Source organism: Artemia sp. Qi Xiang Cuo, chromosome 2, assembly GCF_049724085.1.
Source record: "Artemia sp. Qi Xiang Cuo chromosome 2, ASM4972408v1, whole genome shotgun sequence".
Classification (NCBI taxonomy): Eukaryota; Metazoa; Arthropoda; class Branchiopoda; order Anostraca; family Artemiidae; genus Artemia; species Artemia sp. Qi Xiang Cuo.
The window spans coordinates 20909878-20937865 of record NC_142795.1 but is presented as its reverse complement, the minus strand read 5'-3'; the positions used below and the strand labels follow the sequence as shown (position 1 = coordinate 20937865).

At 36.8% G+C, this 27988-nt stretch overlaps 1 protein-coding gene across 2 annotated transcripts in view; it reads left to right on the top strand.

Annotated features, from left to right (window-relative positions):
* Positions 1–3882: 3882 nt before the first annotated feature.
* LOC148954990 (uncharacterized) overlaps positions 3883–27988 on the top strand; it is a 36365-nt gene continuing 12259 nt past the window's right edge. The window contains exons 1-4 of one of the 2 annotated variants that reach the window (XM_089108012.1): positions 3883–3931; positions 21183–21406; positions 24974–25154; positions 27796–27903. In XM_089108012.1, coding sequence (XP_088964138.1) covers positions 3914–3931; positions 21183–21406; positions 24974–25154; positions 27796–27903 — 531 coding nt within the window. In that variant the 5' untranslated portion in view covers positions 3883–3913. Of the gene's footprint in view, positions 3932–20276; positions 20885–21182; positions 21407–24973; positions 25155–27795; positions 27904–27988 lie in introns of those variants that run through there. The other variant, XM_089108011.1, reaches the window with a different exon arrangement.

Sequence of the window (27988 nt, the reverse complement as noted above, 5' to 3'; positions counted from 1 at the left end):
ATCTAGCGTTCCTCGTAAATTCTCAAAGATATCCAAGGCCAATTCCAGGGGTTTAGGGGGTCTGAGCCCCTATCCCCCACGAAATGTTTGTCCGACTCGTAAAACGTAACAAAATACATACAAAGAAATTTCTAATGCGTTTTTATAAAAATTTTTTTGTAGTCCCCCTCACCGAAAAAATAGCCCTCCCCCAAAAAAATGCCCCTTCCCGAAAAAAAAAATCCTGGATAGTGGATACAACCCTAAATATGTCTATGTGTTTTATTTCCCCTCTGCCACTATACTGCTTGTGTGATTAGTACTATTAAAATATTTTAATACTTTAGTTTAGTTGGTCACACTGAAGTATTCTCCCAAGGCGATATATATGTTCCTTGGGATAGATGTACATGATTCGCTATATAGGTATGGGTATTGTTTTACCTTAAATCCCCTTAAACTTCCGTAATGTAGGCGTTGAAGGATGGCTCCTTGTGGTACGCCTACTAGTGTTGACTTGAAAGGTTGGTTGAGGACATTGGGACATCCCAGTGTAGACGTCACTTTTTCCACTCCCAGTCCTTGTTCAAACCGAGATTGAATGACTCCAGGTTTGAGATTCAATTATTTGATTGATTGGAGAGTTCCAAAGCGGAGCAACACGGTTGGGGTAGAAATGATGGCGTTCTCTGTAGCTAGTAGTTTTATAGTAGATTGTCTGGAAATATACAGGTATCCTTTTGTTTCTCTTTGTTCTCACTTAATATGTAATGCATATTCGACATAATCTAGCCCGTTTTCTATCCAAGAAGAAAAGTTTAATGAAAGACACTCAAAAAGATGGCAAGAGTGAGTTGTTAGGTCGATGGCAAGTGTAATCACAGAGGTGTTAGCTCGAATACTGTGTGAAGCAAATTACGTAGCATTTTGAAACTTATTATTTTTGTCTATTAATATCAAACATGGCTATATTCACGCTGCTTACCTATGATATGGTGTAGACAAGGTTTTAATAAAAGAGCAGTGTTGCTTAAGAATAGGAGAGGATAGGCTGAGAAAATTTTCAGATTGAGATTAACAATTGAGAAGTAAGATAAGATATTTATTTTGAAATATTACTATCACAAGCCCCGAAGGCCCAAATTTGAATTTTGGAGTCCATAAAAAAAACAAATAAGTAAGAAAATCATAACAAAAGCACAACAAATGGCCCTTTACAAGCTGAGCTTCTTGGGCGTGTAAAAACCTTATGTTTGTAATTGTTTTTTTTTAGTATTAATAAATTGATTGATTGATTGATTTGATTGTAAAATGTCATCTAGTTAAAAAGATAAAAACGATAAAACCTAAAAAAAATTAATAATATATACATTAAAAAAGGTTTGAAAATAACATTAAAAGGGGGGAGGGGACAAAACAAGGCAACGAACAAAAAACTTGGGCATCCCTTATACCAAATAATAATAATAATAAAAGACAACCAGCTGTTTAATTTATCTGTAATGAAGGGGACAAAGGTTTTTATTCATATCTGGAGGTAGAACAATGAATAAGAACGGGTTCAGAAACAGTCTGTGGCAGGTGGTGTCTTCGTGGGGAGCGTCTTTTGGGGAAAAATGTTTCCGTGCGATGGTTTATTATTGCAGTTTTTGCAAAACGGAGACGCAGCGTACCTCTCCGTGCTCAAGGGTTTCTAGCCTGACTTTTTCTAGAAGGAGTAAGTATGATACGTGTCTGACTCGCGAAGTGTCTAAATTGTCTTACCCCTTTACTCCTTTTTTTGTAGATTGTGACCATGCATTTTATTCAGCTGATAAAGATTAGAGAATCTTTAACGAAGGTCCTATCCCTGCATGGCACACAAGGTAAGTACATTGAAGTGACAAATGCGATACATGTACGAGAATAAATATTGTTCCGGTGTACGAAGTGATGTTAATGGTTAGTTCAGTTTGGAATCAGGAGGAAGGCAGGGTTGTAAATAAAACCCGTTTTCATGGGTTATTTTGATGGACTTTGTCCCAAGGAACTTTGTAATAACCATGGGAAGAAATGGCATCAAACAAGAAAGTGAAACTCTCCTGCAATTAAAATAGGCAAACCTATTAGCGAAATGAATAGATTTTAGGAAGTTGAGAGTTTGGGTGTAAGAATAGGCTTGATAATTACTGTGAAGAAAACCAAGTCATACCAACTGAATGAGGATGATCAGGTGATGCTGGGTAACTTTAAAATTGATCAATTGTTAGCAGGGGTGTAATTTGCTGTGGGTCAGGGGGACTGCCCCTCTAAGACCTCGGTTTGCCCCCCTCCAGATCCCAGTTTCCCCCCTCCCCCCTCCAGCTGAAATTTATTTTCTTCCAAAATCTTATCAAAACTAAAATAAACCTGCATAATTTAAGCATCAACAGAAACAAATCAGTTTTTTTTAGTACATATTTACCTCTATAGTACTATAAATTTCCTTTATAGTACTTTTATAGTACTGAATAGTACCTTTATGGTACCAAATGGCTCATTTTTTAGTTTTTACTGTCATTTTCACTTGATTTGGGGAAATTGGCCCCAACTTTGCCCCCCGCCCAGGATTTTGATGAAATTACGCCACTGAGTGTTAGGCTTTCAGTTGCCTGGGTAGTCTTAAAGATTCTAGACATAGTTAAAACATAAAAGTAAAAGTGTTAATATACGGGATGTTCTATTGACGAACTAAGAACTTTTTTGAAGTCTTCAAACTAAGATTAGAATGTTTGAAGTCGTGGTAATGACAGTGTTCAACAATGGATCTTTTTAATCCCACAATTTCTATGGTCATAATGAAGGAAAGATTAAAAAAAGAAAATATTTAGTCCAATCCATCAGACCAAGCGAAAACCAAAAAGGTCATCCTCGAATTCGATGGGAAGAGCTAATAAGAAATAATTGAAAGGAAAACAGAACTGCATGGGTGGCAATAAAGAGTGAAGCTTTGAGCAAATTAGGATGGAGAAGAATCATACACAGCTCTTTTGGCGTCTTACAGATTTCTACTATAATGAATTTTATTTGCATTAGAATATGAAATTTGCTTAGCATATACTGATGATATTGATCTACTTCGCGATTACCTTCTTTTTCCCTCCGGGAATGCTTAGAAAAAGAAATTTTGATATTAAAGTAGTTTTTTCAGTTTTTTAAAGTCTAAAAAATTATCTTTGTTGGATAAAAGAGCCATCAGTATCGGCCAAGCCACTCAAAAATTAGAATTAACAGGTTTTTTCCTTCTCTTTCCGGAATTTATGGTTTGATTCAAAAGCGGATCTAGAGCAAAATCTTGGAGGGGGGGGAAGGAAATGTGACAAGGGAACCAATAATTGACAAGTTTATTTAAAGAAAGGCTAAAAAAAAAGAAAAAGAAACTGAGGGTGCCATAAAAATCTGGGGGGGGGGGGCATTTATTTAACAGAATTTTCAACTGAAAGGCATATCAAAACAAAAAAAATAATATTAATTTGGAGGCTATACTAACTTTACAGCTGAAAGAGAAGGAGATTTGGCGCAAATTATTTAGTCAAAGATTTGGTCAAGAATTCAAAATTTGCTTTAGCTGTGTTTTCTGTGTCATAATTTAAGCACTGGGTTTTTGTAAAAATTGGAAGTTTTCCCTATTTATAAGATGGCATAATGGAGCAGACCCGGTACTCTCATAATAGGCAGAGTCTAAGAAATCCTAATTAAGAAGTTATATTTATCCTTTTTAGCTAAAATAATTTAACATGCCATTTGTGTTTTTTTTTTTTTTTTTTTTTTTACAACTTTTCAAAACGTTATAAGCTCCCATGACACCTGTATTTGCGCAAATGGTTCGATAAGTGAGTTCGGTTTAGTAAGTTTGTATTTTACAATATTTGAGCGAAAAATTTCAAATCTTAATCTGTGGATTGGTTTTTAAGTAATGAATGTTTGGAGCAATGTAAGTCTGTAGTTCCTCTGTTAATTTTATTTCAGGAATGGAAATGTGTTTTCAAGATTAAAATTCTAGATGTTCGACTCTTTGCTAGCTTAGAGAGGTTTTGATCTAGGAGACAAAACTACTAGGCACAGGCATAATTTGCTATGGGGCAGGGGGGACAACTGCCCCCTCCAGACCCTAGTTTTCCTCTTAAAGAGACTCTAGTTTACCTCCCAGCTGAAATATATTTTCTTCAAAAAATCTTGTTGAAACTGGCATAAGCCTGCATAATTCAAGCATCCAGAGAAACAGGTCAGCTTTCTTTAGTAGGCCTATATTCTTGCCTTTATGGTACTATAGCCTATGGCTCATTTTTCGGTCAATATATACAAAATCATATTATTGAGTTAGGACTAAAGTGAATACACCATTTGATGCCTTTTTTTTATGCTGATTACAAATATAGCCTAATAAGCATTTCTATCAGAAATGAATTTCAGCCCCCCCCTATGTATGCCAATTCAGGGTTAGGTTAGGTTAGGTTTAGCCTATATAGGGGGGGGGGGGCTGAAATTCATTTCCGATAAAAATGCTTATTATATTCGTAATCAGCATAAAAAAAGGCATCAAATGGTGTATTCACTTTAGTCCTAACTCAATTACCTTAAATTGCACTTGCTAGCGATAGGACGAATCCTGTGTCCGCCAGCTTCAGTGATGATAGTTAATCATCATCAGTGGCGTCTCAAATGGTGCACCATGGTTTGTTGAGCCACTCCCTATCCACTGATGACTTGAACGCATCCACGCTGGTAGAGGTTACTGTTTTTTCACTAAGGGAGTTCCACAAGCTGACAACTCTATTTGAAAAGAACTTGCTCCTTAGTCTGGTGTTGGCTCGTTTTCGGAAAAGCTTTTGAGAATGACCACAAGTTCTGTTTGAATTGTCCGGTTGGAAAAGGCCAGGAATGGTATCCTCAGCATTTAGGAGCTTGTATGCTGTTATCACATCGCCTCATTTGCAACGATATGTTAGAGATGGTATTCTAAGCTTACAGAGACGGGATGGATAAAGGACATCATAGAGGTCTCTAATACATTTCGTTGCCCTCCTCTGGACTGATTCTAGAGCTGCTTGGTCTGTCTTATTGATTGGGCATGCGATACACATTCCAAACTCAATAATATGATTTTGTATATATTGACCCATTTTTCACTGTCTTTCACGTGATTTGGGAAAATTAGCTCCAACTTTGCCCCCCTAGGACTAAGAAAAAATTACACCACTGCTTCTTTGCCCACTAACAACTCATTTCATCACCAAACTGACAGGCCTAAGGCATAGAAGGATTTAATTAAGTATTTTAGCCTAGGATTTGAAAAATATGTCTTTAGAGTTTTATAGTGTTTCCTTGAATTCTTTATTTTATGCTGTTTCCAAATATCCTGGCTGCTTTTCTGACTATGTACACCCCCCCCTTTTCCCCCTGATGGACCCATATATAGTTTCAGCATATGCCTAAAACTAAGAGAAAACTTTAAAGCTTACTTACCTTAGATCTGCCTATGCCTCCAGTGGCACCAAGGGTATAAAAAAAGAGCTGCAAATTTGCTGCTGCCAGAATATTCTCCCACTCAGGCTGGATTGAGGTGTTTAGGTTTTACCTTAATAACCTTAATTTGTACTTTGGAGCAAAAGAAGGTCCAATTTTGGATCTGTTGGGCTCCGTTGTTGAGAAGGCAGTTAAAAAACAATTTGCACAAAAATATAAAAAGAACAGGGCTGTGACTGTGTTTATGGCCCAGTGACATGCCTTCTGACTAAGAGTGTGCTAGGATAGATGCAATTTAAGCCCACTTGGTAACTGACCACAGATAGGTATGATCAAGGGGACCATTCTTCTGTGGTTGAGAGTAGAAACCACTGCACAATGTCAATTTCTGATAGAGTATGCAAGTTGGTTGGGTTTGACAAGCAGTATCAGATTCCTAGCACAACTCTGTTGTATGTACACATATATCAATCACTATTTATGAGACACCAATGAAGGGCAGTTCCTGTTGTATCTTGAACGTTCGGCTTCCCATTCTTTGTCGAGTCTCCTTTTAAAAATTTCAGCTGATGTTGAAGACACTCTCTCCTTGCTTAAACAGTTCCAATCATTAATGGCCCTTCGGCTAAAGAAATGGTGTCTGATTCTACTTTAAACTCAGGACTTATGAAGCTTCTAAGAATGACCTCGTGTTTGTCTTTCGTTGGGTAACTGGTTAAAGAGCTTATATTGGGGTTGGTTGACAAATTTTTTATGTGAGTAGCATGTCACTCTGCTTGCATTGGAAAGTCAAATATGGGAGTTTTAGGTTAGATAGCCTTTCACCATATGGTTTCTCATCAAGTCCAGAGATGCACTTGGTGGCCCTCCTTTGTACACCTTCAATCAACCGTAAATCACCCTTGTAAAAAGGACCAGCAAGGCAGGTTCCAAAATCAAGAACTGGTCTCACAATTGCCTTATAAAGCTTCAAGAAGACTCTGTGTGATTGGCTAGTATGTACTCTTTTAATTAGTCCAAGACTAGAATTTTGCTTTGGAAACAGCTTGTGTAGAGTGTTCATGGAACTTCAGAAGATTATCTACAATGACTCCCAGGTCCCTGCCACTGGTTAAAGTTTGGAGGGGAATGGAGGAAGATGTCTGGTTATCATTCATAGTGTATTGGTGCAGAGGATTATTGTTACCAAAATGAATGGTGACCCATTTTGATATGTTGAAAGAGAGAAACCACCTATCTACCCATGCCTGAGATGAAGTCAAGGTCAGATTGTATTGATGGTTTATCAGGTACACCAAATAGTTTGGATTCATCAGCATAAAGGGTTAAGTGGTTGTTGACTTTGGTAATCATATCATTTACATAAAGAAGAAACAGTATGGGTCCCAAAACTGTTCCCTGGGAACACTGCTTAGAACATTACAGGGCTAGGAGTAGGTACATTTTCTATATGTTGTGAAGATCCGTACAGTCTGAGATCTACCAGTCAGGAAGTCCATTAGCCAGTCTACTAATTCATGGTGGATTCCTGCTGCTATTAGCTTAAAACTAAAAATTGAAGTATTAGCTTAAAAGCCAATTATGTGGGACTTTTATCAAATGCTTTGGCTAGGTCTAAAAGAATCAAATTGACAGGAAGGCCTTTGTCAAGTTGCTGGGTAACCTGTTCGTAAGTGTCTAAAAGGTTAGTTTCTGCAGATTGTCCTGGGAGAAAGCCATGCTGCCTGTTGGAGATAAATTCATTAGTAACAAGGTGTTGAAGAAGTGCAGCATTAACAATCCTCTCAAGGACTTATGCAACAGCAGACGTGAGGCTGATTGGCACATAATTTTCTACTTTGAATTAATCCCCCTTTTTAAAGATAGGTGTGATATAGGCTAGTTTCCATTGGGAGGGGACACACTTATGATTAAGGGAATGTTGAAAAATTGTAAATAGTTCAGGGACAATTTTACAAGCAGCTTCTTTTAGGAGACGAGGATAAATGTTATCAGGACAAACTCTTTGGTTGTTGTCAATGCTTTTGTGTTGTATTGTTTTTGAGTTTTCAACCATAGAAGTAGTAACTCTAAGGCGACTCATTTGCTTCTGGATGTTGTACTTTAAGTCGGGAATGGGAACATTATCAGGTTCATTAGTGAAGACTGATGCAAATTGCTCATTTAGAAGATCCACTATATTTTGGGTGCCAATGACTTCGTTTCCATCACTTGTTGTTAAGTGTTTTATGGATCTTCAGTTGTGATCTCTGCTTGATACATAATCCCAGAGTTTTTTAGGGTTCAACTTAATCTGGCTGGCGAGTCTTGTCTCAAAATTACAGTACAGTTGTTTGGTGAGATTCCTTAATCTATTTTGGGCTTTGACATATTTTTCATAATGGCCTAGCTTATCCTTTTTTCTCCAATGGCGTTTCTTTAAGTTTCTTTGTCATCTTATGCTAGCTCTCATCTATGTTAAGGTCTTTGGTATTGGAGATAAAACTTTCTATTGTGTTCTGTTGCCAACTTTCCATGAGTAGATCCAAGAATTTCTCACACTGCTTGTTGATCCCATCCTGAAGGGTGAACTCCCAGTTAATTTGCCTCAATGTGACCATAATCACCTCGTATTATGTATATATCTTTTTTATGTCCATTTTTTGCTTTGTGTCTATGGGTAACTAATTAATGGGCGAGCTGGTCACTTTAATAATGGGTAGGAGATAATTTATCCCTTGGATCAGTTCATTTATTAACAGAAACTCGGTAAAGTAATATTGTTTCCTGGTGTGGGCAACAATGTGTGGCTTTGCTGATCGCTTGGAAGGCAGAGAGATAATGAATAAAATCAACAAAAGGACTGATGGTGGATGAACTAAAAGTAACTGGGTTATACAGAAAGCCTTCCTTCGACAAGATATTAGGAAAATTGAAGTCACCTCCTATAAGAAAATCATCGTTGACATTTTCTATGGCTTTCCAGAAAATATTTGAGAGAGCATACTTTGTATTGATGGAGGAGGGTGCTGAGGGACTACAGTATACACATCCAATCCTGGTTTGGCATAGGTCTTGGCCTTGGTCTGTGATATGAAACCAAATGGCCTCCACAGATGGCAGGCTAGATTCTATATGAAGTTCCTGGACAATATATGCTGCTTTTATATAAGCTAGGACTCCATGCTTGCATTCTTTTGATGGGAGGTTAGAGATGATTTGGTTCACTTTTACCAATAGGCGGGAGATACTTTATCCTTTGGATCAGTTCACTATTGTTAACAAAGACTAGGTCAAGTAATGTTGGTTGCTGGTGGGGGCGAAAACAATTGAATATGTGTATCGTCTAATCTACTCTTCTTAGGGCATACTTCTTAGGGTATTCTTAGGGCATACTTCGGTAAGCAGAACCAGATCATAGTTTTGCAGATCTGTCTGGCACATTTGGTGCATGGTGTTTCTGGCTCTACCTATGCAGTGTCTACCCAGTGGTTGCTAGTGGAGTGCTGTATTTGGTAGCAAGGGATTTTCTATATTTCAGGGTCAGGGTTGTTAATAGCTAAAATGTTTGGGGGGGGGGGCAAGGATTTTACCCACATGCTGGTCACTTTTACTGATTGTTGTTATCAATAATTAGCATAATGTCCATTTTGAATACAATATGTAAAATTGCTACACAAGTCAGTAAAGCTGTTACATTTACTGACCAAGATTGAGATTTTGGTATATGTTATGGCACTATTTTCATGCTATTTATTTTACCAAATGGAACACTGTGGCACTATCTATAAAATCTTGTCAGAAGTAGGTAAACTGCTGTGTTTACCAAACAAGTTCAAGATTTCTGTAGATGAGATGTCAGTGTTTTTGTGGTCTTTATTTAACTAAACGAAAAATTTTGGTGTTATCAGAAAAGTTGTGGCACTTCACACCACAATTTTACCCACTCATTTTTTTTTCCAAGTACCCAAAAACATTTGGGGGGGGGGTATGTACCTTTCCCAAACATAGACAACAATTCTTTAATTCTGGACATAATTTGCATAACTTTAGATATGCTGGCTGGAATTGTTTGATTACAATCTTGAAAAACTTTTTTCTCCCTTATAGACAATGGATGCTTTAGGCAGTAGATGCTAGATCAATAGATGTTCTAGGATTACAAACATTATAATCCTAAGATACTCTTTCCAATTATAATGTTTTATATATAGCCTTGAACTAAATATAGGATCATTAGAGAGGGCATCCTTTTGTCTTACTAACAAATATTATATTTTAAAAGAGGGTCAATTAGGGAATCAAATGGTACTACTCTTTTTTTATTTTAGTGTTTTGTTGAGAAAAGCCATTATTCTCCAACTTGACCAGACTAGACAAAATTACCCTTACAGCCTAGTCTTTTTAAATGCAATTACTCTTCTTCACAACACTTGTGTTAGATTAAATCTATCCATGATTTATATTCTTGTTCTAACTTTAAGATTATGTATCTAAGATTGGGATACATAAGATTAGGTTGAAGCATTTTCTAAGATTAGGTTGAAGCTCAAAATGTTGTGTCTGCAATTAGGCTTTACTCTTGACCCATCTCTATGGTTCAAATAGTTAGCATTGTATGTGGCAAAATATTCATGTGATCATATGCTTATCAAATTTTGGAAATATCTAGTAGCCCTAATTGAAGAATCCAATTTCTAGTTGGTGTAATATAAATTATGATTTAACTGTAGAAGTGGTGATTAGCTGTCAATTACTGGGTATCTTACCCCAGGTCTAGTTATCTGCTGCAACAAAACAGCTGAGAAAAAACTAGGCAATTTCTTGGAAATCAAGAAGTAATGATGGTTTTGGAAAGAAGAAATATATTCAACCTTGATGAAGACTTAATTAAAAAAAACAAAGTATTTCCAAGGGAAGTAAAGAGCAAAGTTGAAACTTAAAACGAACAAATATTATTACCTCCCAGCCTATCTAACATATATCAATAAAACTATTGCAAATAAATCAAATGATGATATTTCCCTATCTTTGTAGGATTACAGCAAACTAGTACTTTACTGAAAGCACAAAAGCCAAGCATAAAAAACAAGAATATTGATTTAGGGGTCAAAAGTAAATACATAGCATCACAACAACAAACTAGTCTATAACGCTTTTCATAGTCTTACTGGAGCTGTAATATTAGCAACTTTTGGAATTGTCAATTCCAAAGTGGAATTTTGGAATTGTCAAGTAAACAATTTGAAAATAATTTGAAGTATAATAATAAGTACTTCTTCTTTTAATATACAACTTTGAGCAGTTACAGAACCACATGCCTACTCTTCTCCAACCACTAAATGGCAAGGGGTTGGGGTTAGGGGTGTAAGTTTCTATAGGGCAGAGTGGGCAACTGCGCCTCCCAGACCTCAGTTTTCCTTCAGACCCCAGTTCCCCCCCTCTGCTCAAATTTAGTTTCTCCAAAAATGTTGTCAAACCTAAGATAAGCCTGCATAATTCAAGTATCCACAGAAACAGATCAGTTTTCTTTAGTACATCTTTACCTTTTTTGTTACTATATGGCTTGTGTTTCAGTTTTCTTTGTCATTTTTACTTGATTTGAGAAAATTGGCTCCAAGTTCGACCCCCCCCCCCACACACACAGAATTTTGGCAAAATCATGCTATTTGTTTTTGGTATGGATTTAGTGATTTACTAAGAATGCTGTTGCAAACAATAGAATGGATGACCTCTATTCCCTTTTAAATCAAAGTGCTTGACAAAATACATTCCCGGGATATGCATTAAAAAAAATGAGTGCATCACATTTACTTAAACAGTGAAATATCTGAAAATGATCATATAGAAGGGAGACAAAACCATGATTGAAAAAAAAAAAACTCAAGTAGGAATAAAATGCAAGACACTCTAATTTGAAGTCCAATGCTGTACTAACAGCACCACACCTCTAATAATCTAATTTGATATATTGGTGTTTGTACCTTAATTGCGTAGCTTATTAAGGAGGATTGGAGGAGGAACAAACAGGAGGTGTTCTGGCAAACTTCCAGTTAAGAGTTTTGGATTATAATTATTACAATGATGATATTGTTTTGTACTTCCAAGCTTTTTTACATCAGAAGTTACACCGAAAGTCTTGTTTTTAGTGTTATATCATACTTACGGATAGTAGAATTGATAAAAATCACGTAGATATGAGCAATAGCTTTCAAAGGAGCCACTAAATGTCACTAACAAGATCTGGTATGCCACTAGCCCCAGCTTTGCCACTTGCGACATGGCACAAAAAGTTCCATTTTTAGTTCCATTTGGAACTTGCTGATGGTGGAATTAATAGGAAGGACGTAGATATGAGCAATATCTTTTATATGAGCTATTAAATATCTGTCTAAGATACCTGCAATACCAATCCACTCATACCAATACATTTCATATTGATATGTCCAATACCAATACAGCATACAACCCTTTCCCCAGGGAATATGGAGGTTCGTATCATCACCAAAACCATAGATAGTTAACCTTTGAACTATGTTGAAAAATAGCTATCTCAAAATTTTGATTGGATAACTTTGGGGGGAGGGGCCTTTAGGGGGGGGGGGCTAGTTGCCCTCCAATCTTTTCGGACACTTAAAAAAGGCTCTAGCAAATTTAATTTTCATTTAAATGAGCCATTAAACATCTCTCTATGGTGTTCTGGTCATTTGCTAGCCCTGGTAGAAAAAAAGAAAAAAAGGAGACACAAAAAAGTGATTTTCCTTGGTGTTCAAGCTGGAGGATTGTAATTGTCCTAATAAAGGTTTTCGACCATGCTGATTCCAATGGTGGCAACTTTTAATTTCGATTTGATGCCTTTTTCAAGGGGCTCCAGGCTCTCTTTCGAAATCACCATAAATTTCTATTTGCAATGAACTTTTGCTTTTAAAATCAACCAAAACAATAGTTACCATTCCTGATTCAGTGTCAGATGGCAATTTTCTTTCCCTAGGCAGTTTTTTTAAAAACGCGCTTTTCAACTTTTGGTTACTATGGGCTGCAGTTTGTTCTTTACTATGTTGGAGCTACTGCTGCAACCATGATCAAATGTAATGAATTGCAATAGCTGTAGGCAGGGGCGTCCCAAGACTCATTTCATTGGGGGAGTGATCTTCGTAAATCTTACCGAATCACTACCTGATTTATGCCGAATTTTCTGCAGAAATCAAGAATTTTGCTAAATTTCAGCCGATTTTGCAAAATTTCTGCCGAAATTTTCGCCTTTGGCGAAATTTTTACTGAATGCCAAAACAGTTGGGAGGGATGGAGAGCCCCCCCCCCCGCAGGACGCCCCTGGCTGTAGGCAATGGCTTTGTACAGACTGTCTTGATATGACTGAGCTGGAGTATGCTCTTTTTGAAAATGACTAAGTAAATTGGATGTGAGTAGAATTGCCCTTTGGGTATGGATGACAAACAAGCTAGACCAAAAATATCAAATATACAAAGTGCCATTACAAAATTCCTTAAACCGCTTCAACCTGTCTTAGCAGCCATTCAAAATCTTAATTTAAAAATCAAGGAATCTGATAAGAGGTCCTTTAGCAAGCTCAAGTGTGAAATGATAGAAGACTTGGTAAGTAGATTTAAAGCTATTAAAATGCATATGTAAACTTTTGAATAAATGTTCGATGCCACTGTTGACTAAGATTTGCTGATCCTGATCAACATCACTTAGTTAACTGAAATAACCAAACTGGCAACATGCCTATTATGTTTTCTTTTGCCAACTTCACAACAAATTTCCTAGATATCACATTAAAATAAGAACAACTGGGATAATCCAGTTCAGAAACAACATATCAAAAGCCAGCCATACCAAGAGAACCAAACTGTACAAAGAGCTCCAGGTTTGACAAGCAAAGGGATTGATGGGTATTGTAATTGCAGGAGGTAGAATCATTCTAAAAAACTTCCCACCTCCTGCCCCTCCAACTCAGATGCAAATTTAAGTGGGACCCATAACCTTCTAAATGGGTTCTCTTGTTGTACATCACTGAGCGATAGTTTCATCAGTGAAAAGTCAGTCTTCTATTGCAAGATCTAAACAATCCCCAACTCTGCAAGCTCTAAAAAATCCTGAACCTCTTCTGAAAGTACCAGTAGTTGAAAAAGTAGTGGATTTGGTAGTGTCTTCAGCAATGTTGATTGTATAGCTTCAAAGTTGCAAGAAATCAAGCTTGCTGTTACATCAAAGGCGTTGGACTTTTATGCATTTTGTGAATGGAATACTAAAGGACTAATGTTAATCCAATAGATTCAGATACCAGGATACAAACTAGTCAGCAACCTATACAAGCAGGAAGGAAGGCATATTGTACTTTACATCTGAGAAACTTTCTAGCTAGGAAATATTGATAATAGTTCTGATTGTGAGCTTGTGTGTAGGTTAAATTGTGTGTAGGTTATACACTCAACAATAAATAAATAACACTAATACTGGAAGAGAAAGACGGTCCTTTAATTCTCCACGTGGCAAAAAAACAACAACAACAAAAAGAAACAAAAAACGCCCAATAAATTCGAAATAACCTTATAATAAATAAATAAAATGTGGAGACTCCCCCCAGAATTCAACTTAAATTAATAACTAGTAATTAATGATTCTTTAAACTAATATATTCATTGCTGGATACTTAACCATACCTTCTGTTGAGTGGATTAATGGCTACTCCTATTCGAGACAGGAATCTGTTCCAGTGTCCTTCAGTGAATCTTCAGTGTCCAGCTAACCATTCACTTTATAAAACAGTTAATTTCCCAACTGGGTGTTTGGATAGTGCGAGTCTATCATAATTCAACGTTGTATTAGTAGACGACTATGGAGCATTACTAGATGTAATCCCACGCCCGCCCATCAGTGTAAACAATTCTATTGCTATAAAATGGCCACCTAGACTGTACCAAAAACAATTAGCTTTTTACTAAACATGTGTACAGAGATAACAGTCTAATGAAGCAAGATTTTGCTGGATAGGAGTGATACTCTCTTAAGTAGTGTTGATGAATCCTGGAACAAAATGAAGAAAATACTGCTAGAGGTCTCAGAAAATTATGATGGACTCATACCCCCCAAAACTCTATTTTTCATGACAAAAGAACTGATTAGATCAGCAAATACAAAGAAAAAGTACCAGAGATTACATAAGAAGAAAATACAGCATAAGAATCATTACAAAAAAAACAAACAAATGAAGGCGTGAAATCAAGCAGGGATCTTTCCAGGAGGCTATGTGAGTACTATGAGGAGGCTGTTGCAGCAGCAACCAAGTAAAAAACTCCTAGAATTATGCCTTGTCTTTTAAACCTAGTCAGCATTCTATAACACAAATTAAAGAGGATACCTAATTGACAAATGGCCCAAAGGAAATTGCTTATGCCTTAAATAAGTAGTTTACCTATTTATATACTGCACATGAAGATTCTCCCCTCACATACCCCTCTACCTATGATATTATAGGTATAATACTATGTCCCCAATTACTGTCCATAGGGTAGACTTAGAGGATCGTTTGAATAAGCTGAACCCAAATAAGTTGGTGGGACCTGACAGTTTACACTCAAGGCTTCTTAAAAAAATGCATGCTGAACTATCAAGCCCTCTTACTCACTTCTTTGAGAAATCCATAGATGAAATGAGTATCCCCAAGGATTGGAGTACAGGCTACATAACCCCCATAAATAATGGTGGTGGCATGGAAGACACAAGATATTAGCAGCCAATCAGCATTACTTTTCCAGTTAGAAACCTATTCAGAGGGATAATTAACATGGCTGCTGTGTCAAGGATCCTTGTATTGCTGTGTAACAGAAATCCTGGAACACTTGACAACCTGTAAACTATTTTCATTGTTTCAATATGGCCTTAGAACTGAGCAGTCGGCTGAAACAAGTATAATGGACTGAAATGAATATATCACCAAACTTCTAGACCAAGGATTGCCAGTCAACATCATGCTTCTGAACTGGCAAAAGCTTTTGATAAAGTCTTCTATAAAATTCTCCAAATCAAGGTTCAAGTCATTGGAGTAAATTAGGATGTAGTTTAGTGGGTGGTGGCTGAAATTAGAAGTGTAGTGCCCCCAGGTAAGTTTTGAGGCCTTCCCTATTCAGTATATACTTAAATGATGTGCCTACTATCCTAGATAACAAAGTAAGCCTCTACACAGATGACTAAAAACTCATTGGTCAAGCAGCCACAGGAGAGAATATTCAATCAACCTAATAAGACCTTAATGCATTTAAATACTGGGCTAACCCATAGAAGCTGGAATTCAATATGTACAAATGAAAGACCATCCATTTTGGGTAGAAAAAACCGCGCACCCAGTACCTGCCTCAAACCTGCCTCTTTTAATAATGCCTCAAAACCACACCCTTACCCACAGCACCCTTCTCATAAACTTCAACCCCAAATAACTCCATCCCGAATTGAAAAAAAATCCCAATACCCAAATCGGTTTAAATTTCCAACTTTCCTACTGAACAATGCTGAGAGCCTGAATTTTGACAAAATTACCGAACTCGAGGGTATCTCTGAAATTCATAAAATTAATATTATTGCTGTGACAGAGATTCAGTCCCAGAACCCAGATTTCCTAAAAATCAGCAATTATGCTCAGTTTATAAGACTTCGCCCTCCCGATCACCCTCTCGGGAAAAAAAGGGGTGGTATATTATTTTTTGTCCGAGATAACCTCCAACCAAAACTCATCCCCACCTCCAACTTATCAGATTATGATGAAATTCTATGGCTGAGCCTTAGACCGAAAGTACTTCCCCGCCCTTTCAATTTAATTGTAACCGCCGTCTTTTATCATTCCCCTAACCAAAGTATTGACCAGAAACGCAAATTTATCGAACAATTTCTTATAAGTGCTGACTTTGTGTTATCAAAGTATCCGAACGCTGGTATTTGCTTACTTGGTGATGCGAATGATCTGAGGATAGACTCTATCTGCACCTCTCTTAATATTAAACAACAGGTTAAAATATCTACAACAAAAGGTAACACCTCTCTGGATGTTATTTGTTCAAACATGAAGAAGTATTACAACTCCCCGCAAGCACTGCCACCACTAGGAGGCAGTTACCACTATTGTCTTCTTTTTTCTCCCTCCTCAGCCATTGAACATTCCTTTACTACCTCCATTGAGGTTTGCCGTCCCCTCAGTGACACAGGACTTTTTCTTTTGGATCTTGGCTGACCAGTGAAAGTTGGTCAGACCTTTATAATTCTAATAACCTTGATGACAAAATTTTGATTTTTCACAAAAAACTAATTGATTCCTACTCATTATGTTTCCCAGAAAAAAAAAATCAGAAAGTGCTCCAGTGATAAACCGTACATAAATAATCACATAAAAATATTAATCCGCACGAAAATAAGCTTATTTAACAGGGGTAATTTAGCTGAAGCAAATAAGTTAAGAAAGGAATTAAAAAGTCAAATTAGAAAAGCTGCCCGAGCCTATTATAAAAATAAAATTAAATACTTGTGCCATGATAAACCAAAGAACTGGTACTCTGAAATTAAAAAAACTTACCGGCAAGAGTCAAGAACAACTAAATTTTAATATAAATGAACCTCCAAAGACCACAGCTAATAACCTCAATAAGTTTCTGGCTTCTATTGTCCAGAGTCTCCCACCACTATCTTACGAATTTCCAGATATTCCTGATCCTTTTTCACTCCCACATATTTCTCCACTTGATGTTGTAAAAAAAATTGAAAAACTAAAACGATCAAGCATTTGCCCTTTAGATATTCTTGTTCCTCTGATTAAAGCTGTCAGTGATTACCTCTCAAAACCCCTATCCACCCTGTTTAATGGAATTACCGAATCTGGACAGTTCCCTTAATATTGGAAACAAGGCTTTATTACCCAAGTCAAAAAGAAAAATGGGAAGCCTGGCTTTTATGGCATTCGTCCTATTACCCTCACCTCAATTTTTTCAAAATTTTATCAAAGTTTTCTCGCAGACTGGCTTAAGGTGAAAGTCCTCCCCCTCATTGATCTTAGACAGTTTGGTAATCTCAAATCCGCGTCAACCTCTCATTACCTGATCCATCTTGTTGATACCATGCGTAAATTACTTGAAAAACCTAACACTTGGCTTAATCTAATTTCTATTGATCTTCAAAAAGCCTTTGATTTGATTAACCACAATTTACTCATAGATAAACTTATAAATGAATTCCACATTGAAACTTTCCTTGTTAAGCTCGTTGCCTCTTTTCTTTCTAATAGATCTCAAGCAGTTAAATATCTAAATTGCTTCTCAGATCATCTCCCCATATTTAATGGCAGTCCTCGGGGGACTATTCTAGGTCCTCTCCTTTTTTCTCTTATGATTAACAGCCTTTCAACCCTTTATGACAATAGATGGAAATTTGTCGATGACTTGACAGTTTTAGAGATGTGTCATAAAACATCTTTAGCAACCCAATGGGCATACTCCAAGATATTGCCTGTGAGGCCTCTTCCCTTGAAATAACAGTTAACACTTCTAAATACGCAATAGTCTCAGCAATTTTCCTTAAATCCCCTCCTCTTTTTCTTCATTCTATTCCTCCTGAAACCTCTGTCACATCTCTTAAACTCATTGGGGTTACAATTTCTTCCAGTTTGAAATGGGATGCCCACATAAATAATAACCTACGACAAGCAAACTCCTCACTTTCCCTCCTTAAACTTTTAAATAAATTCAGTTGCCCCCAATCACATTTACTGCAAATATACATTTCTTTTGTGCGTCCCATATTAGAGTACGCTTGTCCTGTGTGGCACCCTGGCCTCTCTAATGAAGCAACACAAAAAATTGAAAATGTCCAAAAGAGAGCTCTAAGAATTATTTTTAAAGAGGGCATGATACCATATTTGTATTTGTTAAATATTTCAAACCTAGAGACCCTCGAGGGACGAAGAAATAACTTGTGCATCTGTTTTGTTAAGATGGCACTTTTGAACCCCGGTACTGCGTCTTTTTTCCCTAATTGCCATTTACCTGATAGAAATCGTCCTCCACAAACTGTGTCTCAGCCTATCCCCACCTTATCTACCATTCTTTGTACTACCTTGCGGTAAATGAAATCTTTTATCCCTTTTTTTACTGATATAATAAATAGTGGTTAATTTGTACATAAATTTTGTCTTTTCTCTTATATAATAAAAGAAACAGTTCGTTTTTCTCTATACTCTTTTTATTTTGTTCCCTATCCCCTTTTTATCTTGTTTTTTAAACATTTGTTAATGTGTATATTATTTATTTTTTCAGTTTTATCTTTTTAACTAGTTGCCATTTTGCAGTTTTTAATATAAGTGACAATGGAATAAATTAGCATTCCTTTGCCTTTTTGTATCGCTCTTTTTTTTGTTGTTTTTCGCTTATTCCCCCCCCCCCTTCCTTTTTTTTATGTCTGTTCTAATTCTTTTTCTGATTCGTATTTGTGTAAGTTTAGTTTGACCATTTTTTATCTTTTTAACTTTTTAATTGACTTTTTAGTTTTTTAATTATTGACTGTTAAAAGATTGTTCATAATGATTTTTATATTTCGTTGTTGTTTTGTGCATTTTGCCAGTTTTAGTGCAACCATTTATAATGTTGACTCCGAAGTCCGAATTCGGCCCTTTCTGGGCTTGTGATAGTGATCATTTTGAAATAAATATCTTACCTTATCTATCTTACCATATGACATATTACTATGAATCCTGCAAAGACACGTCCAGCAGCTGTGCAGAAAGAAAGCTTGGTGTACTAGTTGATGATGGGCTTAATTTTCATCTCTATGTGCAAGCAGCTGTTTCCAAGGACAATTAGGCACTTGGGATAATTAAAAGGCCATTCACTACCAGGTCAAACTCTACAAGAGTTTAGTTCAACAAAGGCAAGAGTTTGGGATGTGTATCGCACGTCCAGGTAATAAGACTGATCTAGTAGCTCGTGAGTCAGTCCAGCAAAGTGTAATAAAATACATTAAAGGTGTCTATGATGTCAATTATTCATCATGTCTCCAGAAGACTCAAATCTTTTTCCTCTCTTATAGTCACAATTGGGGTGATGTGATTGCAGCTTATAAGATTCTGAATGCTAATAACCCTATTTCTGGCCTTTTTCAACCTGATGACTCCAAAGGATTGGCGAAAATGAGCAAACACAAGACTGAGAAACAAATTCCTTACTAATAGAGTTGTCAGCTCTCTTAGTGTAAGATAGATTGACCTCTGCCAGTTTGGATGCGTTCAAATCGTCAATGGACAAGGACTGCTTTAACAAACCACAGCGCACCACTTGGGACACCATAGACAGGTCAGCTTACTACCATCACTGAAATTGGTAGGTATAGTATCCATCCTATCACCAGCAAGTGTTATTTGAGGTAATGTTAGTAGACACTACAGAAATAGCAGAAGATCTTAAAATTCTTAAGGGATTACCACTAGATTCAACAGTAAACATTTGAAGAAAGACAAGTGGTAATTTTGTATAAAGGTTAGGAGTGTCAATGGGGGGGGGGGGTACTTAATCCTGGATTTTGAAAAAATACGTTTTTGGTATTTATTTGTTTAATAGAAAACCCGTCTACAAAAACTTGTGAAGGACAGAGCATAAGATGGAAAAAAATAAAGAAGACAAATAGCCAATAAAATTCAAATAAGAACGCCAAAATATAAATAAATCAGGGACAAAATAAGAATCAGAACAAAATCAAAACAAAGTAAAATCACGGACTAATAAGAATAAAATCAAACAAAGCAAAAGTAATAGATTGATACAAAATCAACATAGTCATACATAAATGAACCAAAAATAAATCCCCGCAATAAAAAACGCATTAAACACAAATCACTTGCTTTAATTAAATAAATACTTGAATATTTGAAAACCCATCATAATTACTACTTTAGTACTCGCACCCATTCATTTGGACGATGTTGACGAAAAATGCGTAAGGTACATACGCATACGCTGAATCTATGCAACCCGAACTGAATCCAGGGACTCGGGCTGAATTTATGCGACCGAGTCCCGAACCAAAATAATAAGATAACGGCGCGGACAGATGTTTGAGCTGGAAACTATCATTCGCCGCCGCCATCTCTCCTGGTTCGGCCATGCCTGTAGCAGGCATGATAACTGATTTGTTTCTAGGGCACTTCGTTGCAAACCCCTCCTAAGCTGAAAAAAGGCATGGAGGACAATCATGGATGAACATCATCAAATTCGACCTCGAACTCATTGGTGGATTCAGACGACACTACCGCCGATGGCACCCCACCTCAATAGGTCAATAGTAAAATGTCTGCCCCTTTTACTAGTGACCGCACCCAATGGAATGCTACTGTCTGCCACCTGCTAGCGCCAGTGAGAGCTGCCAAGCTTGTATCCTGATTCATGTACAGGTAGGTATAGTACAGTTAAAAATAATCCAAATAGAATTGCTTGGAGGAGGGGGGGACTATGCGTCCCTAAAATTAGTGAAAATATTTTTTTTAAAGAGTGAGGCACAACTTGAAAAAAAGAGTAAAATTGACAAATCATATAGAAAACTAATAAGTTGCTTAGAAATTTTTTAGTCATGGTCCCAAATTGCCACCTTTTTGTATGCCTGTGTAGGATAGTACATGTTTCGACTATTGTTTGAATATGTGTTGTGTAGAACATGCATTGCTGGTAATAATGTGAGATGAATTCTTTCAGGTTCTGGTGGCTATATACGGTCCGTTTCCTGAAAGCCGTCTTGGAAATAGTCATCTATGCCTGATTGTTGATGAATATAGTACGTTCTCTTTCATATTTCCACTTGATGATAGAAATTTAGAATCTGTTGTGGATCACCTTTTCACAGTCTCTTCCATTTTTGGATTGACAAAATTTTCTGTAATCAATTTTGAAGAAGAAGAATTTTCAACTCTTAAGGAAAGGTAAAAAATTTTCTGTAATCGATTTTGAAGAAGAAGAATTTTCAACTCTTAAGGAAAGGTAACAGAATTTCTGGTTCTCTTAGAAGTTATACCTATACAAGATTATATGATAAATGTATACCATTTAAATAAATGCAAAGCACTTTGTGCATATTTAGAGGCATACCTGCACGCAGAGGGATAGAAGCTCCTTGGAATGGTATGAAGGACTACCCCCTCCGTTATGCCCCCTCCGACTATCTTTGTCATTTCTTATCTGATAAAATTCATCTTTGGTAGTTTTCTGGACTCGAAATGTGTCGCGGTATAATTACTTTTCTGATTTTCTATAGTAATTTGGTGTATGGACAGCCTTGGTAAATTGGTCTTTCTCTATTGGCCTTTTTTCTGCGGTGTGTAGCTGCGTATTGGTTCACCATATTAGCGCTCCTGGCATGGTGTATCGAAAAACCATTATCAAAGTTGATTCCTCTTATATTATAAATAGTTGAAGCTCTTATATATATAGTTGAAGGTCTCAATCTAGAAAGAGTAGGAAACTAGGCACAATCTTGGAACGTAAACATTGACCAATTATAAGACAACTATTAGAAGTTAAGTAGAAAAATTTCACATGTTTACATTTCAGGAGGGAGGGGACTGGAAAAACATCTGAATAACGGTGGAATGTTGGAACTTAAGGGGAGAGGGAGAGGCTTCACTTCTTCTTTGCTGCCTGCTTGATTGGCATCCAAAACTGAGGGCCTATTGAAGCTGGGATAGACGGGAGGTTTTTGCCAGAGTTTGCCAGAAACGCTGTAGGTTCTTTCATCTCTTTGTAAGTACTTTCTTAGTTTAAAATGATTGAAGGAGAGACAACGTGACGATGTGAAGAAAGACAAAAGTAATAAAAAGAATTCATTTGCTCATTTTATCATTCCCTCGGACAGAATGCTTGTTCTCGTCGTAATTTTCATGATACAAAGGCTACAAGCAAGTCTTAACTTTGTGACGACAAAGTATCCATATGCCGTTATTTTTATAGCAGGAGACACAAACGAACTAAGTCTTACTTATCTGTGCAAAGACCAGAAGCTTAAGCAAATTGTTGATTTCCCCACTACAAAAGGTGGAACCAGTTTGGATGTTATTTCGACCAACCTTAAAACCTTTTACAGTACTGCAACTCCCCTTCCCCCCTCGGTGGTAGCTACAAGTTCATGCTACAATTGAAACCACTGCTAGTTTTTAAAACAAATTACTCAGTTTCTGAATTTCTGAAATTCATACCAATCGATAACAAGTCAAGGTCTTTTTGATTTTGAATCATGGATTATGCCTGAGGGTTGGAATGATGATGTGTCGTGTATAAGCAAACCTCTGCAATGGTTTAAGAAAGTGCAAGAAATAGGAGGTTGCTCTTACAAGAACCTTGATTTTATTCTGGATGAACCGCCTGAACAGACAGCCAATGAGCTTAATAAACACCTAGCTAGCATTGTGCAAACGTTCCCTCTCTCGGAAAACCATCTAACCCCTGAAACTCCAAAAGATAAAATACCGTAAATTTCAGCGAAGCAAACAATAGGAAAATACAGAAACTGGAAAAAACTAGTATTTGTCACATTGATATCCCAATTGATCTAATAAAAGTATTCCTTGAAAAACTGTCAACACCTCTTTTTAGTATTTTTAATGATATTAGTAATTCCAGATTTTACCCGTCGTGCTGGAAGCTGGGCTATATTACTCCAATCCAAAAGAAGAGAGGCCTGAATGAGTTTTACTCAAAAATGTATGAGGGTTTCTTAGCTAACTGGTTAAAGCCAGAGATTCTTGAACTTATTGACTTACAACAGTTTGGAAACCTGAAGGAGACAACTACTTCACACTACCTTGTGAGTCTTCTTGACACCATTCTTTAAAACCTTGAAAACCCGGATACGTGGTTGAATCTTTTATTAATTGATCTCCAGAAAGCGTTCGACCTAATTGACCATAATATCCTTGTAAATAAACTGCTGATGGAGTTTCAAGTGAGTTCTTTTCTTGTTAAAATTGTTGCCTCCTTTTTAACAAATCGTTCTCAAGTGCTTAAGTATAAAAATGTTCATTCCGATCCCCTTCCTATCTTCTGTGGGGTCCCCCGGGGAACCCTGATGGGTCCAATTTTATACCTCGTAATGGTTAATAGCCCCATGACTGACCACACAGAGCGATGGAAGTATGTGGATGACCTGTCTGCACTTGAGGTTTCTCGAGGAAATATTAAAAGTTCAATTATGACATTACTTGACGATGTCACACAGGAGACTTCTTTGTCGACGATGAAAGTTAACGCTAATAAATCTTCATTTATGACAGTTATTTATTGTAGAATCACCCCCTTCTTTCGCAAACTCCATTTCTCCCAAAATCTGTCACATGCATTAAACTACTTGGTTTAATTCAGTGTGGCATTTCGGTCTTTCTTTAGAGCATACTTACAAGATTGAAAACGTCCAAAATCGAGCACTTAGAATCATAAATGATGAAGGGAAGGTTCCATATCATTATCTTCTATGCAAATTCAAGTTCACCACGTTGGTCGAGAGAAGGGACCTCCCGTGCCTTCGTTTCGGTATCAAGACCCTGTCTGTTTCCCGATTACGTTCTATCACCCCCGAACCCTACCTTCCCGCCCGCAACAGACCGTCCCGTATAAAATCCCAAAAAGTCCCAAAACTGACTCCCATCCCCGCTAAACATGAAAGATATTGGAAAAGTTTTGTTTCGAGTTTTGTTGAGTTGTATAATAGCCAGGAAAACTAGACTAGTCATTGATTTTATTGTTATCTAGTTATTTTTTCTTTTCCACCTTTTAACTAAGTTTTGACTCTTTTTTGTGTATTTTCTACAATGGAGTATGTTTGACGTGAATGTCACATAAAATTGAAATTCAGCAACACTACTTTGAATGAAAATTTTAAATTCAATTCTAAGAAAAAAAAAGACTGAGAGAGAGAGAAGGTTTCAATTTAAGATGATATTTCACTTAAAAATGGCTAGCACAAGCTACACAGTTAGATAAATTTTTCATTTTAAGTAAAAAATAAAACAGATAACAACGGAAATATATGTGCAATCGGAAACTACAAGAAACACTCAAACTGGCACGGAGGAAAATTTAAAGGGAAGCAGAAACAAAGAGAGAAATAGGATACACGTTGGAATTATTGAAATCAATGACACAGAGAATAGCATTAATTTAGTAACTAGGCTCGTCGTAAAGAGTGCTTAAAATGTGATCAAGTTTCTTGAAAGCTGGCCAAGTTTAAAGCAGTAGTATCAGTATTTTTCTTTTTAGTAATAAAAGTAAATCTAGACCACAAAAGAAATTTCAAGCTGTCTTAAACCTATTTGAACTTAACTGGAACTTATAGTCATTAATTTTCTTTAGCTGGAAGCTCCATAGCCCTTTAGGGGGTTCAGGTGAGAGGGGGCTAAAAGTTCGATTTGACCTTTCTACATTGGGGTAGGGGGCAAAGGGAGAGGTTTACAGTTTTTATAGCTACTTCGTATTTTTTACTTTATAAATTTTATTTTCAGATTTGTTGAGCGACTAGAAGAATTTTCTAAGTTCTGTAATATAAGTTGGAATAAAGAAAGCGTTGCTGTTGTGTTAAATGGCTCGACAGAAATTGACAAACTAGTAGAAGAGTTTATATTAGATTTTGTGTCTGATAATCCAACCACATGGGATCAAGAGTTGGACCTTATACTTCTAAAGGTAATCTTCCCTGGAGTAGCTAAGGTTTAGAGCAGTGCTTCCCAACGGATTTTGGGCCATGCCCCATCTAGGCATTTAGAAAATCCTGTTGCCCCCCTAGTAATATTTAAATTTTGTTACTGAAAATTTCACGCCTATTTACCTGAAGGAAACTTATGTATCTTTTTTGGGCCGTCTTCTAGGCATATTTTATACTAATGGAATTTTTTTTGTGTATACAACACCTTTAATACAGTGCGTAACGTCATTGCAATTCTATCATGTATCTTTTTTGCTTTTTAATGCATTTAAATGTGACGTCTATCACGTAAAAAATGTGCTTTGTTTTTCAAAATTATGGTTCTACAATAACGTCAGCCGAAGGGTACAGGTCCTGCACAGGACCAACCACAATATTCCCATGTCCTTCTTCGGGGTTCGTGCTCCACGTTGGGAATCATGGCTTTAGAGGCAAGGCCCTCCAGAAGGTTTTTGAAAGAACTTCAGCTCCTCACTCGCTATAGTCGACAGCTCTATCCTTTTACCCTCACAGACAGCATGTTCCTCCTTTAGGTGATGCCCAAATGAACTGCTGTTCATTAAAGACTTCTTTCCCCTCCTTTCTTCTTTCCTCTTGTTACTATAGCCTCTGTTTTTTATAAAGTGATTCATTCTAGGAATTCACTTCACATTCTTACTCAACCATTGTTGTTCTAAACACAGTTTGTTTGTTTTTAGCCCTGAAAAATATTCTGCAATTACCATTAACACATTAAACTCTTGCAGTTTTATTGGCTAGCTTTATCTAAGAATGCGATAATGTCCTGCATAAGGGGTTTAACACGAGTTTTGATTATTTGTAGGCTATAAAAAAAGAAAATGCAACTTACTTGGCTTTGGTTTAAGATTGGCGAAAAATGTGGAAGTTACACGGTAATCCCCTACTTTCATCGTTATGCTTTTATTTCCTGATATGAGGGTGTAACACAAGGAAGACCTAGCCAGATCAATCTCTACCCTCTTTAGCCTGGGATAGTACATCCTAATATACAGTAAATAAACGGGCATTACAAATGTTATGGTCTTTTGTTTTAGAGAAAGCAAAAAAAAAAAAAAAAGTTGAGTGCCCACTGAAGGGGAAAAGATGAAAAAGAGTGAGAAGTCATAAGAGTGAGAAGGTTAAAAGAGTGAGAAATAGTAAAAAGGATGGAAGACATGAGTATTGAATAAAAATTAGGTGAAAAGTGTAAGAATCAGTTTCAAGGTTGAACTGCACAGATTGAGGGCTTACCGTACCGTCTGACTTTCTCTAACTGACCCTCATTCAGTTAGTTATAGAAAACCCAAAGTGGATTCTGGATTGACCCGCGCCCCCCCCCCTCTTATGTATGCTCTAATGTATTAAAAAATGCTACGTACTGTACTTTTATTTTAATTCCTTATAATTTTATTTCGTTTGTGTCATTCGATTTCTTAGGAAACGAGATTATTGCTAGTATTTTATTTAGGCTTTCAATTAAACAGCTTTCATTTCTGGGGGACTTGAAGATACAAATGTTAAAATTACCGTTATCTTTACTAGGTTTATACATAATTTCTTTCAGTCATGATTTAGAATTGTTAAAGAACAAACAGTTTATTGTACATGAGATTAAAATTTTTTTTATGATTTCATTGAAATTATTTTTGAATAATGACGTTGCTGGGGTAACTCAAAAAGCGTCATGCGACATTTGGTTAGACATAGATTTTATTCTGCTTTCTTAAATTCAATATGCTCTGTTAATTGGTTCAATCCATTCTTTTTTATCTTGCTTTTTTTCTTTTGCTCTTGAGATTTTGGAAATTTCTGTTTAATCCAAGATGCGTAATATCTCCTTTTCTCGCTCACAAATATAGGTAGGTAGGAAATGAATTTTGGGATCTCAAAATTATTTTTCCAATTTATTTGGTTTCTAGAAAGAACTTATTTGTACTTGCTGTTAGTTTGGATTTGTCTAAAAAGACAAAAAAAGGAAACCCGGCACAGTGCTTCAGTCAGCCCCGTACTAATGTATGGAGCGGAGGCGCGGCCAGCCAAAAAAATTGTCCTCCACACCGTCGATGTCATTCAGACCAAACATTTTCGAAGAATTAGGGTCTTTACTGTCCGCCTCATTCATCTGCCACATGAAGCCCCAGCACGGGTTGTGTTTGACTTCAACCCCTTTCCTGCACTGAAGACAGTGCAGGAACAGGACATTTCCCGCACGGATGGAAATGTCCCAGAGGACGACCTCCACTTGGTGGAAAGACAAAGCCAACGAACTCCTTCCCTAAGCCCACATCCAAGTTGAAGAACTCGCGAACCCGGCAAGCGATAGGCCAGCCTAGAGGCGCCTGGTCTCATCGTTCTCTACGCCGTTCTGGCAAGTACCTTAAGTCAAGTCTTTTTTGTCTGCTCAGTGCGTGACTTAACGTTTCGAATAGGACACATTTTCAATATTTTAATAAAAAATTGGATGCAGTAAATTCAAGAAGCGTTAAGGGACTTTTTTTGTCGGAATGAGACTCGTAATCTATATTCTTGAACTCAGCATACTATCGATTGGTTAAGACCTCACTATCTAAGGGAGTTTCTAGAACTCACTCTGTTCAAAGATTAATTATTTTTTTTTTTTAGCTAAGAATTGGACACAGGCCTGAATTAGGGTGCAGCCCATACTACCTTATGTTCAAAAAAGACTTTCCAAATATAACAAGTTCTCTGAGTGGCAAAAGGAGAAGAAAGGTAACTTCATTTCTCATCAATTTGAATTTGTTTCCATTCAAGACTTTAGACTAAGCACTTATTCACAGGAGCCAAGTTGTTGATT